This window comes from Coptis chinensis, chromosome 1 (assembly GCF_015680905.1).
Source record: "Coptis chinensis isolate HL-2020 chromosome 1, ASM1568090v1, whole genome shotgun sequence".
Lineage (NCBI taxonomy): Eukaryota > Viridiplantae > Streptophyta > Magnoliopsida > Ranunculales > Ranunculaceae > Coptis > Coptis chinensis.
In genome coordinates, this window is record NC_141456.1 from 20,404,481 (window position 1) to 20,422,001 (window position 17,521).

The 17,521-nt window shown below is 36.6% G+C and overlaps 2 protein-coding genes across 2 annotated transcripts; both read right to left on the reverse strand.

Moving 5' to 3' along the window:
• Positions 1–541: 541 nt before the first annotated feature.
• Positions 542–5,522, reverse strand: LOC147522790 (Leucine-rich repeat protein kinase family protein). The gene is made up of 13 exons (XM_086595045.1): positions 5,056–5,522; positions 4,829–4,964; positions 4,680–4,751; positions 4,519–4,590; positions 4,334–4,405; positions 4,088–4,159; positions 3,913–3,984; positions 2,873–2,979; positions 2,557–2,730; positions 2,154–2,486; positions 1,490–1,741; positions 1,077–1,210; positions 542–947 (listed from the first exon to the last, which is right to left on the reverse strand). The coding sequence occupies exons 1-13, from the start codon at positions 5,123–5,125 to the stop codon at positions 726–728; spliced, it is 1,788 nt and encodes a 595-aa protein (XP_086451171.1). The 5' UTR covers positions 5,126–5,522; the 3' UTR covers positions 542–725.
• Positions 5,523–12,651: 7,129 nt separating this feature from the next.
• On the reverse strand, positions 12,652–16,687 carry LOC147522791 (Regulator of chromosome condensation (RCC1) family protein). Its single transcript, XM_086595046.1, has 7 exons — positions 16,298–16,687; positions 16,037–16,195; positions 15,270–15,440; positions 14,645–14,776; positions 14,427–14,543; positions 13,620–13,718; positions 12,652–13,536 (listed from the first exon to the last, which is right to left on the reverse strand). Exons 1-7 carry the CDS (start codon positions 16,656–16,658, stop codon positions 13,358–13,360), a joined length of 1,218 nt encoding a protein of 405 aa, XP_086451172.1. The 5' UTR covers positions 16,659–16,687; the 3' UTR covers positions 12,652–13,357.
• Positions 16,688–17,521: the final 834 nt, after the last annotated feature.

Genomic DNA, 17,521 nt, shown 5'->3' on the forward strand with positions numbered 1-17,521 from the left:
CTTGAGATCCAGGGATCTGTGTCCACATACCTAGGTTTGAAATCCTCAGCATCCGGGTGAATGGGCACACAGATTTTTTTTAAAATGAGATCCCAAAATAAGTGTCGCACATGTATTGCATTTCTTATTTGCAGTGGCGTAGTGCACAGCGAGTTCAAAATGCAAGGTCTTACAGTTGCAGTACACGTTGACAAAATGAACTTGTTGGCTACATGGCTATGCCTCATGTAATTAACTCAAACGGTTGGCGAAGCCAATTTAACTTGGAAAAAAACAAATCATGGTTGGCTACTAAACAGTTGAGAAAAGAATAGGCGAATATCAGCATCTTAAGAGGGCAATGGAGCTTAGTCCAAGTGGTTTAACACATCATCTTTTGGTCATCCCCTAAAATTCCGTAGTCCGAATCCTTCTCACAACAAAATCGGAAAAGTCTCAAGGAGAAAACTTTTCTTTCCGTCACAGCTTGTCACAGGTTCTTGGTTACAGAGTTTCTGTATTATAGGAAGACGGGACTTGTTAGAAACAAATTGATTCGGCATTTGTTAATTTTGTTGCTTTGATAAGAAATTAATGCTTGTCCTACAACTCATTCTCTGATTGCAAACAATAGTGTAGTACGTCTCTTAATATTAACAATTTGCACATACATGCCCCTGAGATAGGGAACACACAATCCAAGAGCTCGTATGCATTCATGACCCATTTCAACATTATTTCTGGTCTCAGCTCTGATCTGAATGAGATTCATAGAATTCACTCGGGCAAGGTGACATAACCTCCTCTAGCATCTGCAAGACCCAACTCATTGACGGACGTTCATCTGGATTTGCATCTGTGCACCTTGCAGCTATATCAATGATGGCTTCTACAGTCTCTATAGTTGCATCGTTGCACCTTCTATCAACAATATCTTCCAACAGGTTCTCTCCCTCCAAAGTGTTTATCTGCAAATGCAGATGGGTTGATATCCATATTAATATTATCATCTCATCATAATTTATTTAATTGGAATCTAAATACTCCAAGGATAAGTCAGCTGTCGGATAGTATAGTAAGAAGTCTTAAGTACTAACCCAGCCAACAACGTTTAAGCCTCTCTTGACAAAGGTTGGATCAGTAGGTCTTTTCCCAGTTACAAGCTCTAACAAGAGAACTCCAAAGCTGTAAACATCTGATTTCTCATTGGCTTGGCCACTTTGCAGGTACTCTGTTCAAACAGTATTCAAAACAGAAGAGTACCATTTTAACATTAGTTTGGAATACAAAACGTTATGGTAAATTGGACTCAATTTGATTAGATCACGAACTACCAATGTGCTAAAGTTATATCCACTACTTTTCAGAGCTCCTGTACTCTAGATTAAATTCTATATCACAGTATTGCAGGATATACAGTGCTCGGATCCATCAATTAAACTTTCATTCATGGATACAATTGGATAGTCAATTTGATAGATTATAATTTGTACATGAAGAAAGAACAGACCTGGTGCCAAATAACCAAAAGTGCCAGCTACCACAGTGGTGACGTGAGCATCCTCATCTACCAAAAGCTTAGCAAGACCAAAATCAGAAACACGAGGCTCTAGGTTCTCGTCAAGTAGTATATTGCTGGACTTGATGTCGCGATGGACTATCCGTGGACAACAGTCATGGTGTAAGTATGCTAATCCGCGAGCAGATCCGAGAGCTATTCTTAAACGAGCATTCCATTTCAGCGGCTGCTCTTTCCCATTTTCTAGACATCACAGATGAAATTAGTGAACTGACACATTCATAATCACTTGATAAGATAACATAGTAGAATATTGGCTACGTAACTCAGACTACTAGGACAGAAGGTGCACATATGGAACAATGGCTCCCAGCCTTCCACCAAACTCCACACTCCAAAATCACAAAATATAACATCTTCACTAAATCTAATGAATATGAGCAAATTAGCAGCATCCAATCGGGTGAATGTTTTTCTTAGAGGTCACCACAGTTGGAACTTGGAACAACCAAAAAGTTAGTGAACCATTCTATTTTACTCGGTTTTGGACTTCTACATGTGCCACTTTTGTCCTAACATTCAGTTTACAAACAAGTACAAACATTGGTGGATATTTCCACCAATGAGCATTTTAATTTACCTAACTCTGACTTACCATGTAGGAGATCGTCTAAGCTACCCATGGCTACATAATCATAGATGAGAAGCTTGGCAGAAGGGAGCCTACAGTACCCTCGAAGGTTAACCAAATTTATGTGCTTGATGCTACCCAATATCTCAAGCTCCCTTTCAAAAATTTGATCAGATCCTTCACGACTCCTGTCTATCCTCTTAACGGCAAATGTACTGCAATCATTCATCACCATCCTGTATACTGTTCCAAATCCCCCAGAACCCACTACATCCTCCTCATTAAGTGTCTCGAGCTTTTCTATAATCTCCCACGAAGAATATGGAAGATCACCGTGGAATGTCACAAGCTTGGTGCCTAGATAAAAAGAAGATTTAGATAGGTATAAATTTTAAAGACGGAAAATTTGCATGACATCCTTTCTTACTTGCATCTGAATCAACTTGTTTCTTGACTTCTCTATATTTCTTGGCAGCTCTTTCCTTCTTTGATATAAAACAAATCCAGAGGAAACCAAGCAAAGCAACTAAGGCAACACCCATTGTTGACAGTGCACCAATAAGAAATCCATTGAAATAATGAGAAGACCTTTTAGTAGGGCCTGCAGTAGTATCACCAAATGTTAAACAAGAACTACAAAGTTCTATGAAAATTATGTTTTGGTAGAGGGTTTATAGCTTTAGAAAAGTATCAAACGTAGGCCATTTTTTTTTATTGTGCAAAATAATGTGATCTTGTCTTGCCTGGAGCTTCATCATTGTTTGAATGCGGTAGCACTGCCGGAAATCCTAGTGAGCCCAGACATGGGCGATGGATTTGTACGCCACAGAGATCCAAGTTGCCTACGAACCTGCATAGAGACAAGAATTGTTCATAACAAGCCCCAAAAAACCTAGAAAGACATTCACTGTTCACAAACTAACATGGCAGACCAGTAAACACTAATATCATAATGTACTGTATCATACAAATTCCACATATTATCAATCAGTCTTTGAAGTCCTTCAAGGGATCATTCATCACAGAATCAGATTAATTGGATGACAATAAACATCCTAGAACAAGACAATGTTTTGGAATACATTGCCATTACTTTTGATTGTCTGAATTTGTGCATCCAATTGGAGGGATAGTTAATTGACCATTCTATCACATTACCTCGAGCTAGGTGTTTAGCTATGCTGACACACATGCTACACATTTACACTAGGGATCTGAAATTAGAAATGTCGTCAACTACACAATTCAATACAATAGTGTATACTCTATAAGAATACATAAGAAGGCTAATACACTGCAAAAAATTCATAAACAACCCTAAAGTATGATACTCCAAATTAATTGGACTATAGAGTCCTATACATGGACAGATCCATCAGCATTAATGTAATTCACCAATCACTATACATAGCTCTATGCTTCACATTGCGCAGGAAAGATATGACAAGGCAACCTGTAACACGCTACTATAAGTCGAATAGTTAAATAAGCAACTTCCATGTTTATGAACTTTTTATAGTAGTTTTAGGTTTAGACTATAGATTGGATTTGTACTATAGTTTTTTTTCCAAAAATAAATACAGAACCAGGTATATTATTGGTATGCCTAAAGCCACAAGAAAATCTACTACTTTGAGTTTTCAGTTTTTGTTTTTGTTTTTTTTTTTGGGGGACTGTAAAATATGCTTACTCCAAATCGCACATAACAATAAATTTGTCTATGTAAGGCACTTTAAGCAACTTCCATGATTTAATGTACAGGAGAGCCCGTGAAAAAACTTACGATTTGTTACCAAAAGAGCCTAGAATCCCAAGTGTGGGAATCTCACCCGAAAAGAAGTTTGTGGACAAGTTCCTGAAATGCATAATGCAGACTATGAGATTTAGTTGATCCTTAACCACGAATTGAAATCAAACAACTATTGTACAACATTGCTGGAGAACTGATTAATACTTACAAGAAGCGTAAACGTGTGAGATTTCCAATTGAAGGAGGTATGGACCCCTTGAGTGAATTACTTGATAGATCCCTGCATTTATTATTCTGATACATTAAATTGGTAAATAGTGGACCTAATTAATAGCTTCATTCACAGACTCTCAACATCAATTGGCATAAAATAGTAAATATCATCTAACAAAGCAGTAAAACAAATATAGATAAAAACCAAACTAGAACAACTAAATAAAAGCACATGTCTTACAATATAGTGAGAAAAGAAAGATTCCCAAGCTCAGCTGGAATACTTCCTTGAAGGTAATTCGCCCTCAAATACCTGTAAACAGTAAACCAAACCATTAGATTAGGGCTTGTTCTGAATCATGAAAACATATACAAAAAGGAAAAATGAACTAATCAATATTTAAAAGAAACCCCATTGTCCCTTACACTGCTCTAAGCTCTTTGCAGTTGGTGATTTCACTAGGAATAATTCCATGTAAACTGTTCTGATGAAGTGCCCTGATAACAAAATTCTTAAATAATTAAGGGACATAAAACTAAAGAAAGAATAAGTTCAGTTGGTGGAAAATAGATAAAAGTGTGCTTACAATCTTTGCAATCTACTGAGCTTTCCAATGCTCGGTGAAATAATCCCTCCAAGTTGCATGTAAGGTAGATTTCTGAAACACCAATAACAAAAAAAAAATCACTAAAACATAACTAAAACTAGAAAATGAGACTTTAGCTTAAAACATACATAGAAAGGACTCTTTGATCTTGAGGGTGACAAGTGATGCCAGCCCATTTACAAGGAGAAGTATCAAGTGCATTCCAGCTTCTAAGTGAACTTCTACTATCATTCAATGTCTTCTTCATTTCCAACAATGCTTCACCTATAATCACAGATCAAAGATTCAAACTTTAACAAAAAAAAAAACACCAAACAAAAACATTAAAAAAATAACAAAAAAAATGAGATTTTACCATCTGGACTTAGAGCTAAAGAACATGTAATGAAAAGGGTAACTGAAAAAACAAAAACCCAAGTACCCATTCTCACTGTATGATATTAGATGGGTTTTTTCAGTAAAGATTTATGTTGGGTTTTAGAAAGAGTGAGAGAAATGAGTGTGAGAGTATAGTGGTGGGGATCTTTTGCTGGAAATAGTTAGTAGAAAGAGAGAGAGTGTGTGCTCATAAAAGTTCCTCTTTATTATATCCATGTTAAATTTACTTTATAGTTTCAAGAGAGAGATTATGGGAAACTGTGCGGAGAGAGAGAGAGAGAGAAAAAGTGGGAAGTTAGCCGTTTGATTATTTTAAGATTTTCAAAACAGGGAGATTGGATTGTATGTGTGTATTTGTACTCAGGAGGGAAGACCAAGTGAAAGACAAACTCATGTACGTTGGTGCAGACTGAAATCAATGTAAAATTCAAAAATGCACAGAATGAGGTCCCATCTACAGTCATTGTTCAGTTGGTCCATGTTCGTGTTTCTAAAAAAAGGTGAGTCTAAACTTCCATTCTCGTTTGTAATTTTGTATGAGGTCCACTTGTGAGAGAATGCTCCTTTTAAGAGCATTTCCCGTGGCAAGCCTAGGACCCAAAAACGAGATATATTAGATATATTAGAAATATCTATTTTTTTTTGTTGACCAGTTAAAATTTTATTTTGTATATTAATATATCAAAAAATATCAAAAATATCATCGATTATATCATAAATATCATTGATATATTATTAAAAATCGGTTAAGTCAACAAGTTATATCATATATATCTGTCAATTTATATTGATATATCGAAAATTACGATATATATCAGAAAAAACAATATTTAATATTCAGTAGAGATATATCGAATATTTCCATCTCGTGTACTCCAAAAAATGAGATATATCGGTAATATTTTGGGCTTTGATGCAAGTAGCAAGTTTTCACCTCCACGTAGGACAATTTCCCCTCTTTGCTACCTTCCACGTGAAAAGCTACGAAGAGTTGCCCAATGCAAAGGTGATTTTAAAATGTTAGACGGAATTTTTCATTTTGTCTGAATGTAAAAAATGAAAAAATATCGAAAAAAAAAAAGTCGGACTAAATGAAACATCTCTCGTCTGGAAAAAAAAAAAAAAAAAAAGAAAAATCTTGTGGGACGGAATGAAATATCCCGTCCCAAAAAAAAAAAAAAAAAAAAAAACTGAAAAAAAAATTGAAAATAGACGCGAGACGAAATAAAAGGTCCCATCTGAACTTCATAACTTAGCAGCTAACTCCGTAGCAAGTGCTACCCTCAGTGCAACTGAATTACAAGCTATCAGCTTTGTCACCCTTGCATTGGGCAAGGGTTGTTACCTCCATCTCAATCACAAGTCTCTAATTCCCCTCATAGTGACTTGCATTGTGAAATGTGTTTCGACCCCCACCTACGTGGCAAACGTCCACCATTAGTAGGGGTTTCCATTTTTATTCATTTAATCGATAGGGCTAAAGCCCAATTTGCAATAGCATGGATCAATGTACATGCCCATTAATTCATGTGTCTAAGGTTGAACCTTAGCCACATAACTTGCCACTAACGTACATTAATTTATGTCCAGATTCGTTTATTATAAAAAATATAATTATTAGTTGAGAGTTATATTCAATTATAATTACTTAAGCTACAAAAATACTTGAGCTACACGGAGTCTCTACTCTACCTATATAAATACCAAACTATTTTTCATACAGAACTACGTTCTTGAGACTTGATCTCATCGATAATTTGGGTACGTAGGCAACCGAAAGGTACAGTCTCATCATTCTCTATCACCATCACTTTTCTCATTACTTTTCTACGTTAATCATCTCTTTCGTCACCACTTAGTGTTTTGATAATATTTTGTCGAAATATAATTGACACCGTCTGCGGTTCTTATTCAACACCCTCAATCACGTTTTGTAAAAGTTATGACGCATACTCGAAAAGCTCAAAGTCCAGATACAATTACTGACGATCATCACGAACATGATGGTCAAGGTCAACTTGGTGATAACGGACTAATCCCTCATAATCTTTTTCCACAACAAGTTGCACACGGGTGCCGTTCTACCAATGCGCCAAATTATTCAGCGCGAGGTTATTGCCTCTGACGATTCTCCAATTCATTCTGAAGTTGTTTTCCTCCTATTTTTACTAAATTGCCCCTACATTTAATTTTAACTGTCTAATCCTAATATAAATCTTCCACTGGCATGAGTAATCAAAATCAATTTTATTATTATTACATAATTTTTTCAGTACAGTTTTTGCTATTAATTTATTTTGCAATTTTTTTTTCGTGCCACCCATTTCAATTCTCACTTCAGCCATATTTCATTTAACTATATTGCATCCCATATAAGTTAGGTTGACATTATTTCGTTCACAATAATTCACGCATTTTTCTCGACAATCCATTTTCATATCGTTTACATTCACACGACACTTTGTTAGTTATACATTTCTTTCACTATTTTCTTATTCTATTTTTTCCTTAATTTTTCTTCTCCTCTGCCATATGAACTTTGTTCGCATGCCAAAGAGGGACAGTGTTTCGACCCCCACCCACGTGACAAACGTTCATTAGTAGGGGTCTCTATTTTATTCGTTTAATCGACAGGGTTAAAACCCAATTTGCAATACCATTAACTCATGTGTCTAAAGCTGAACCTTTGTAGTTTGCCACTAACATACATTAATTTATGTGTAGATTCATTTCTTATCAAAAAGATAATTATCAGTTGAGAGTTATATTCAATTACAATTACTTAAGCTACAAGAATACTTGAGCTACAAGGAGTCTCTACTCTACCTATATAAAATCAAACTATTTTTCATACAGAACTACATTCCTGAGACTTGATCTTATCGATAATTTGGGTACGTAGGCAACCGAAAGGTACAGTCTCATCATTCTCTCGATCACCATCACTTTTCTCATTACTTTTCTACGTTAGTCATCTCTTTCATCACCACTTAATGTTTTGATCATATTTAGTCGAAACATAATTGGCGCCGTTTGCGGTTCTTATTCAACACCCTCGATCATGTTCTGTAAAAATTATGACGCATACTCGAAGAGCTCAAGGTCCCGATGCAATTACTGATGATCATTACGAACATGATGGTCAAGGTTAACTTGGCGATAACGAAATAATCTCTTCTAATCCTTTTCCATAACAGGTTGCACGCGGGTGCCGTTCTACCAATGCGCCAAATTATTCAGCGCGAGGTTATTGCCTCTGACGATTCTCCAATTCATTCTGAAGTTGTTTTCCTCTTATTTTTACTAAATTGCCCCTACATTTAATTTTAATTGTCTAATCCTAATATAAATTTCTCACTGGCATGAGTAGTCAAAATCAATTTTATTATTATTACGTAATTTTTTCGGTACAATTTTTGCTATCAATTTATTTTGCAATTTTTTTTTTTTTGTGCCACCCATTTCAATTATCACTTCAGCCGTATTTCATTTAACTACATTGCATCTCATATAAGTTAGTTTTACATTATTTCGTTCACAATAATTAACGCATTTTTCTCAACAATCTATTTTCATATCGTTTACATTTACACGACACTTTGTTATACATTTCGCTCACTATTTTCTTATTCTATTTTTTTTTCGATTTTTCTTCTCCTCTATCATATGAACTTTGTTCGCATGCCAAAGAGAGGCGGTAAACGTCCATTAGTAGGGGTCTATTTTATTTGTTTAATCGACAGGGTTAAAGCTAGCCCAATTTGCAAAACCATGGATCAATGCACATTCCCATTAACTCATGTGTCTAAGGCTGAACCTTGCCACATGACTTGCCACTAACGTACATTAATTTATGTCCAGATTTATTTTTTATCAAAGAGATAATTATCAGTTGAGAGTTATATTCAATTACAATTACTTAAGCTACAAGAATACTTGAGCTACAAAGAGTCTCTACTCTACCTATATAAATATCAAACTATTTTTCATACAAAACTACATTCTTGAGACTTGATCCCATCTATAATTTGGGTACGTATGCAACTGAAAGGTACAATCTCATCATTCTCTCGATCACCATTACTTTTCTCACTACTTTTCTACGTTATTCATCTCTTTCATCACCACTTAATGTTTTGATCATATTTGGTCGAAACACCAGACTGAATGTAATTGCTTGACACTCAGCTACATAACTTGTTTCTACACCAAACCACCAATCAAAGTGCCGAGAACAACTCCTTGACTGTCTCTAAATAGTGAACCTTAACCTGGTGGACCTGGATTTCCCCTTGATGAACCATCTGTTGTGGATTTGATTATCCGAAGAGGAGGGGGTAACAAATAACATTCAAGCATTTTGGGTGCTTTTCTGTGTTTACCCGGTAGTCTTAATCCATGAAAAATGGAAAGATCAGTCGTTGTATTCTCCATATGACCCTTGGAAAGAGAGTGTACCCTGCAAATAGCTTTTCTGATTTGGAAACATATAAATCCAAGGTTAGATTTACCTCCATCAAATAAGACTTTGTTACGGTTCTTCCAAATAGCCACCAGTCCAGTTTTTGTCGCTGCTTTCCAAAGATCTGCAATAAGAGAACTCATGGTTTTGCTTCGATTGATCACATCCTCAAAATCCCTCACTTCTGTTTGCATCTTGAATGCATTTGTGATGTATGCCTAACACTTCTTCGCAAAATGGCAGTGATAAAGAATATGCTCTTGAGTCTCAATGGCATTCTGACAAGTGCAGCACCTAGAAGCGAGCATGAACTTCATTTTTGTCAATCTGTCATCTGTATACATACAACCATGTAAAATTTTCCAGCATATGCCGACTGTTCTAGGATGTATCTTGGTTGACCAGAGGAACTGTTGCCAAGGTGGTGCCTGTTGCTTTCTTCTAATAGCTTCATTTGCGGATGCAACAGCTAGTGAACTTACCGTTTGGTGTTGGTAACCAAACTCTTTGATCTTCTGCTTCTTCATTGGGCAACGGTAACATGAGAGTATCTATCCCTAGCCTTTGGAGCACCTGAGTCACCTCATTAGGGAAGTTACATTGATTTTCAGTGATGCAGCAACTTAGTTTTGCTGTATGGTTTCGCCATGCTCTGCTATCCGTCTCAAAGTAATCACTGATTGCTTTCTCACCACACCAGTTATCTGTCCAGACATTGATTGACTTGCCATTGCCAATGATCCACCCTTTGGTTACGAATTGCCATTTATCTGTCCAACCTGCTTACAACTCTCATGTGGTTACAAATTCGCATAGCTTTTTAAGGCCCTCCTTAGCTCATATACTTGAATTTAGTTCATAATAAAGTAGCACGCATAATCACAGTATTAATTTGATGTTCAAATGCACATAAATATTATGAAAAACTTCAAAATAACAATTGTTTTGAGACAATGAATTGGAATAGAGCATGAAAATACAAAGCAAAATACATAAATCAACATGAAACTTATTAACCATTTCTAGAAGAGTTCATGATATATCAGATGCCAATAACCAAGTTCGTTGGACGAAGATTGGATCCTACAAGAATATAAAATGTTAGAAGAAAACTAACATGTAAACAAACTGTAAGCATGGTCGTTTATGTGTTCAATTTGATTTGTGTTTTGTTCCACATTCTAAGATTTTTTTTTTCAGAACCATTTTTGCACCAAATGCGCTTCTTGCAAATGTTCCAGAGAATTATAATCACATAATTTCCTAAAAGTAGAAACAAAACTTAACTAACATTAATTAGAAGTAAAATACATAGGCATTCGTATTGATCATGCAGCAACATCCGTTCTTGTGAGAACACATGCTAGCCGTACTCTTAACATATATTCAATTAAAGAGAAAACATAAAGATAATAATTGTCACAAAGTAAATCGATCTATATGAAGTACAAACTAGCTAGTTCAGAGTTGCTGGATTCCTAGAACTGAAAGTAAATGAAGAATTGAACGATCCTCATTGCGAACTGGTAAGACTTTTTGAATAGAAGCAATAACGCCAACCTAGCTTCTGCTCCTTGCTTAGGCGTGAAAATGCAATTTTCTTTGACTCCTTGCGCCTCAAGTCGTAGTAGAACAACTTACCTTTGTGTCGTATAAGAATCAGTAGGAGGTCTGAGAAGTCATTGCTATCAACATCTCTCATGGTAAAGAAGTGGACCTTTCCAGAAAGAAATCGACTGAAACATGTAGGTAAATTTGACAAGGACTGGAGATTAGTGCTATAGCGTTTGGTCCATATACTCTTAGCTCTGTCTTCTAAGACAAAAATGTCGATTTGATCACAAGAGACCATCGTGACGCATAGAGATCCTTTCATCTCAGCTAAGATACATTTCTGCCCTCTGGCTAGATGTACTGGGGCAATGGTTATTCTAAATTCCAAATTCTGAACATTCACTGAAACAAGTGTTCCCCCAGTTCCCAACCAATGAAATTCCTTTTCTTTTTCTACAAATAAGAATGGTGAAAAGAGTGGGTAACTATGAGGACTAACCGATTTGCTCCACTCCTTGTCACCAACAGCACGTAAAATGCACTCCGTACCCCAGATTCCAAACACCTTAAATTTTCCAATAAAATCGTCGTAAAACAAAGTCCACTCATACGATCGCAAATGGAAAGGAGTACACCAACTATTCCTAGTGTGACATTCAAGAGTCGAATGCTGACGGGTTTGAGGATTATAGACATAGAGACTGTTAATAGTTTCGTCTAAAAGGAGCAACAACCCATTACAAGAAGCTTTCACTGAAACCTTGCAATTAGGACGGGGAAAATTCAAACGAAATTTCCCAATCCCAATTTTTTTGTACTCTTTCATGTTGATGATATGGATGGACATATGGTTGTCATCATCAAACACGCAGTGGTGGTTTTCTGGAACAGTTTTAAAGATAATCACTTGTTGAGAACGCACAAAATTGTAGTCAGAGATCGAAGAGTTCCAAAGCTTGCATACGCACTTGCATCTCATAAGACACTTTGCAGGAACTCTTGCTAATATGTGTAACATTACATCGTCAGATAAATATAAAGTCGTCATTGTAAGTGAGAGTTACAGACCCTAACAAGGGTCAATAAGCAGCAATATATTGGGACGGAACTAACCAACCAATCTGACCTACTCAAAGCAAGATCGACCAAATTAGCTGGGGTTCAACTATTCAAGAAGAGAGAGAGAGTTTAGCATACCTTTTAATGGAGATCTGTGGAGGGTTTGAAGAAGAGCAACAAAAGGGTGGAGTAGTTGAGGTTTCTAAAAAGGAAGTGAAAAATACATATGGAGTCTCCTATATGACGTGAACATGCATGCATATTTCTAGGATTCACACCCTGCGCGCACACGAGTACGAGATCCTCCATAGATTTTGAGTCCATCTCAAACTCTTCTTTTGGCATTGCCCTGCCTTGCCTTGTGTTCTAGAAAGTGAGCATTGTACTTTCCCTCTTCAAATTTTCACGTATATATATTTTTCTCCGGTGCATAAACAGATTAACAGACATTATAGCTGAACGAAAGGATTTACATAATCTAACAGCCAATGACAAAGATGATGCCAATGCCACTTTGCATTATAAAGTCTCTTAGTCCACTCCAGGTTAACAATACAACCATTATACCAAATGATTAAAAGACAACCATTACTAAAAGAGAAGTCCTATGAGTGTCTGCATTACTGATTACTGATCTCCTACTTTGAGCTCGCCAGATTTCAGTGCAATGTCAGCTTGGCTGCTATCTTCTGCTGCGTGGTGTGAATTCAAGGACTTAAATTTTTTGTAGGCAGATCTAAATGAAGTGTTACCCTCATCCATAGCTACTTGGAATTTGTAAAGGCACAGTTCACCTTCCAAAATTACTGCCAAGGAACTTCTTCATCCTGTATTCCTGTAGCGAAGACCTTGGTGGCTTGGTGCCAGATTTTCTCTCATTCAACATGCTCTATTAAAGAGACTATAACATAGTTTCAAGATAAAATCAATTTTCTTTATCAGAAAACTCTGCGTAGATATTCACCTAAAGCCAATGTTTGTGTCTATTAGATCTGCCATGTGTCACCTCACTCTTGCTCTACTTTTGCTTCGTAATTCTTAGTATTTAATGTTGGTCATACAACATTTTGTTTTAGCTCTTGCTTCAGGCAAGCAGTGAGTCTCTCACCCGTTGGAGATGAGTTAGACTAGCCCATCTTTCATAACTTGTTACTTCAACTTACTGATCGATAATTATCCACTGTAAAGATTAGGATTGAGAAGCCTAAGAGCTCCCTTCAGTGGCAAAAGTAAACCCACTTCCACAGTAAACTTTGAATAGCGTTTGGACCTTTAAAAGCTTCGCATCAAGGCTCACGATTTGAGGGGCTATTTGATCTTCCTCATTCCCCAAACCTAGTTGTCCATGTTCACCCCAACCCCATGTCATTATCTTTCCATTTTCTGCAACAGAAGAAAGAGCAATTCAGAAGAAGGAATAAGCTTCCTTTGTAATAGAACAATAATAGTAAGTAAAGCTGTCTTGCCTGTAACAAGAGCAGAGTGCTCTGCTCCAGCTGCAATGTCGACAGCTTTTATACCATCAAGACCAGAAACTTTCTCTAAAATCGATAACCTGCAATCATCTGGAGAAGAAATTACAGCATATAACTTTAAAATGATCAAATTAATCAAAACTCTGCTTACCATAGGATGACAAACTGAAAAACTGCAGGAGTTTGCAAAAGGATAATTAAGTTGTCAATGAACTTGATTCTCTCACTGTGAGGTACTTTAGTCTATCAAGCTAGATTTTGCAAGTCAAAATGGGTAAGACAAACAAGATACTACTGACAATTCTAACATCATCAACTTATCATCGCATTAAATCAGGAGCAATGATAAAACAAAAATTCTATATGAACAAACAACTTTGAACAAACAATTGTGAACAAACTGACGTGGCAGTGCAACATTCATGTTGTAGTGGTATTTGATAGGGCAACATCGCTACTATTCTTAACAAACTGCTATGGCAGTGCGGGATTCGACCGTGCAACACCCATGTTGCAGTGAGATTTGATAGTACAACATCCATGTGGCAATGGTAATTGACACTAAAACATGAATGTTGCACTGCCACGTCAGTTTGTTCACAATAGTTTGTTCAAAGTTGTTTGTTCATATAGAACAACTCATGATAAAAATCATGATTTGCTTTCAAACCAGCAAAAATCATCATTTGAAGCAATTCTTTCCACTTTTCAAAATAAAAAGAACTTTCCATCAGCACAGAACCTGGTGATCGGACCATATGAAGGAGGTTATAACCATCAGAATCTAAGGACTCTTACCTTCTGAACCTTGACATCCAGTGCTTTGGTTGGAGGAACATGTCTTCAATCTCAATTTCTGAGGACTACTAAGCATTCCATGATGGTTCCCACCAAGCATAAACACTGTACCACAATCTGTTTCCCACGGAAAATTAGATGACAAATAAAGTAAAGTAGAGCTTGCAAAAATTTAAATTTGTTTAAAGAAAATGCGGAAAATTTGAAATGGCATATACCTGTTAATAGCAAAGCATGGTTCCATCCAAGAGCAACTTTGGTAAACTTCAAAGCTGATGAAGGAAGCAGGGGAAGGCAAGCATCTGAAATTCCATGGAACCCTTTGCCCCAAGTGTAAAGGTGCCCATCAACTGATTCAATGGTCAGACACAAAAGTCACAACGACAAGAAGAGCTAACTGACAGACCCAGACCATCGAATTAAATGCAAAATCAAGATTCCAGACATACCATTGCTAGGACATATCAGGAATTAATAACGACAGGAAACTGCGACCAAGTAAGCATCGTATTTGGAAACACTACATAATCTTCAAAAAAAAAAAAAAAAAAAAATACAATGGGTACACCTATTTGTAGACAGGAAGAGCCTACAAATACATGACTCCAACCTTTTTCCATTTCTCTGTTCAAAGGACTCCCTATTGATATAGTTTCGCATAAATGGTTAGAAAATCCCTCTGCACTCAGGACTGAAGGGAGACTCAGGATTGAACAAAGTATCAAATATGACAACGCTTGCAATGGAACTAGCTTAACTGAGACAATCTTAAGTCTCCACTAGGTAAATTAGAACCTTCAGCATAACTTCCAGATACTGAAGAAAAGTAGCACAAGAAGTTACCTGTTAGTGCTGCACTTTGATCTCCATTAGCAATGATCCGAGCTATATTAACTTGTTGAAATCCAAAAATCACTTGAGGAAGATTCAGTGATTTCGTTATCATATCCATGGATGTACCCAGTTGCCCACGCTTTCCTGAACCAAATCCATACAATGCATCTCCTGAATTACCTGCATCATAGTGATCACAGTTCTTTCATACTTGAAGAGCTATAAGTAATCTGTATCAAATCAAGATTACCAGTTTACCACCAAAGACACGGAAGGGAGTTGGCAACATGTCAACAGAGAGAAAGAGTTTGATTTTAAAGACAATTACAACGCTACTGGGAACACTATGACTATTACTCCACCTTAATTAAGGTTCATAAACCTAGGTATCGATTATCAACTAATGCTTCATAATCAGGCTTCAACACTTGAGCAATATTCTTGAGTTATTTAGTCAATAAGTATCTAAATTATATAAACGACGCTTAGCAAGAATTATGCACCTTATCCTTAAAGTAATATCATGTCCAACTAACTGACCCTTTGGAAGCTTCACAAGATCATTTTCATCAAACATTTGTTATACCTTTAAACATTCTACTATCCTTCAGTACATGACTCTTAAGGTATTCAAGTAAAGCAAATGTAACAAGTCTTTCGAAATAGTCAAACTATACAAAGGACAAAAATTCTATAAAACAAGATCAAAAGGGTGCAAGACGGCCGTGCTAATTGTTATCACTCAAAAAAGGAAATATTAGTAACTAGATGTTCACCTTTAAGTAAAACAAGTGTATGACGCATTCCACAGGTTATCTGTTCAACATGCCTAGACCTGAAATACATAACTTCAATAGGTAAACACTGTGATTGAAAATCTCCATGCCCAAGTTGCCCAAATGTTCCATCTCCACAAGTTAAAACTCTTCCAGTATCTAAAACACAAAAAAACACCCAAGTCCATTAAACACAAGTGTTATATTAAAAAAAAACAAAGAAACACAGTAAATAAAGGAATGAGTAAGAAAGAAAGATACTTGAAACAAACCCAGAGTGATTCCAACCAGCAGAAACATAAGACACAACAAAACTTTCCAGACACTTAACAGGAAACGGGTATAAACAGTTTTTCATATCTCCATGACCCAATTGTCCACTTGTTCCTCTACCCCAACTTAATACTTTTCCATCTTCTCTACTCAAAGCAATGACATGAGCACCTCCACAAGCTAGATATGAGATATGTTTTGGTGTAAAAGAAAGATAATGAATAAGTTGAGGATGGTTTTCATCTTGTAGCTTTGTTGTGCCTAGTTGCCCTTCTGTTCCAGCTCCCCAACTCCATACCTTATTATTAATACTGTTTTTCTCTTCTTCTTGCCTTTCTTTCTCTTCCATTGGTGATCTCGAAACTTCAAAACGAGTTTTCTGTTTAACGATCAACTGTTTTATTTTAGATTTCGGTATGATATTTTTCGGCATGCCAGTTCTTTTGTAGTGTCGGCATATCTGCAAATCCCGAGATTCCAACTAATGATATTTTAGTCTGTGCATAGCGCATACTGCCATACACTAGATTCACGTGAATCGATAAACTAGTATACTGCTATGCAGTGGGGGCATGTGCGGAGAGGGAAAGGGGAAAGGGAGAGGGAGAGGGACAAAGAGAAGAGGAGAAGAGATGAGAAATGAGGACATACAGACAGACATAAACCAACCAAATGATTTTTTATCCACATACACCCCCTCGGCCTAGAACGTTCGCTCCGCTCACTTGATTAGTATATATACAACAAATTTATAATACAGATAGAAATCCACCTGGTCATCACAGTTCCAGTGACCACATCACAACACACGTTAGATTTTCAGTTCAACCATGAGAAAGAAAGTGGTTCATACACAGCACTACCACACATTAAGGCTTACTGCAAATATGAAATATACAAGAAGCATAGTGAGAGGAATGTTCTTATAAATTTCATTGTGTTTGTGTTATACACCATATAACCTCTTAATATCATCACCAAAAGTCATCCGTGGTTCCATGAGTACATAAATACAAAAAATTCTAAACTTCTCAGCGTCAAAAGTAGAACTTGAACCATATCCCACAATCAGTTATTGAATGAGTGAGTGCAATTCAATCAGAACATCCAAGTTTAAGGGATTCAGACTCCTCAATGCACCTTCCCAGTGCGTCGGAAGTCGAAATTTCATATGGCAACTAAGGGCATTTCCAATGGGGGGTGTAAAATTAC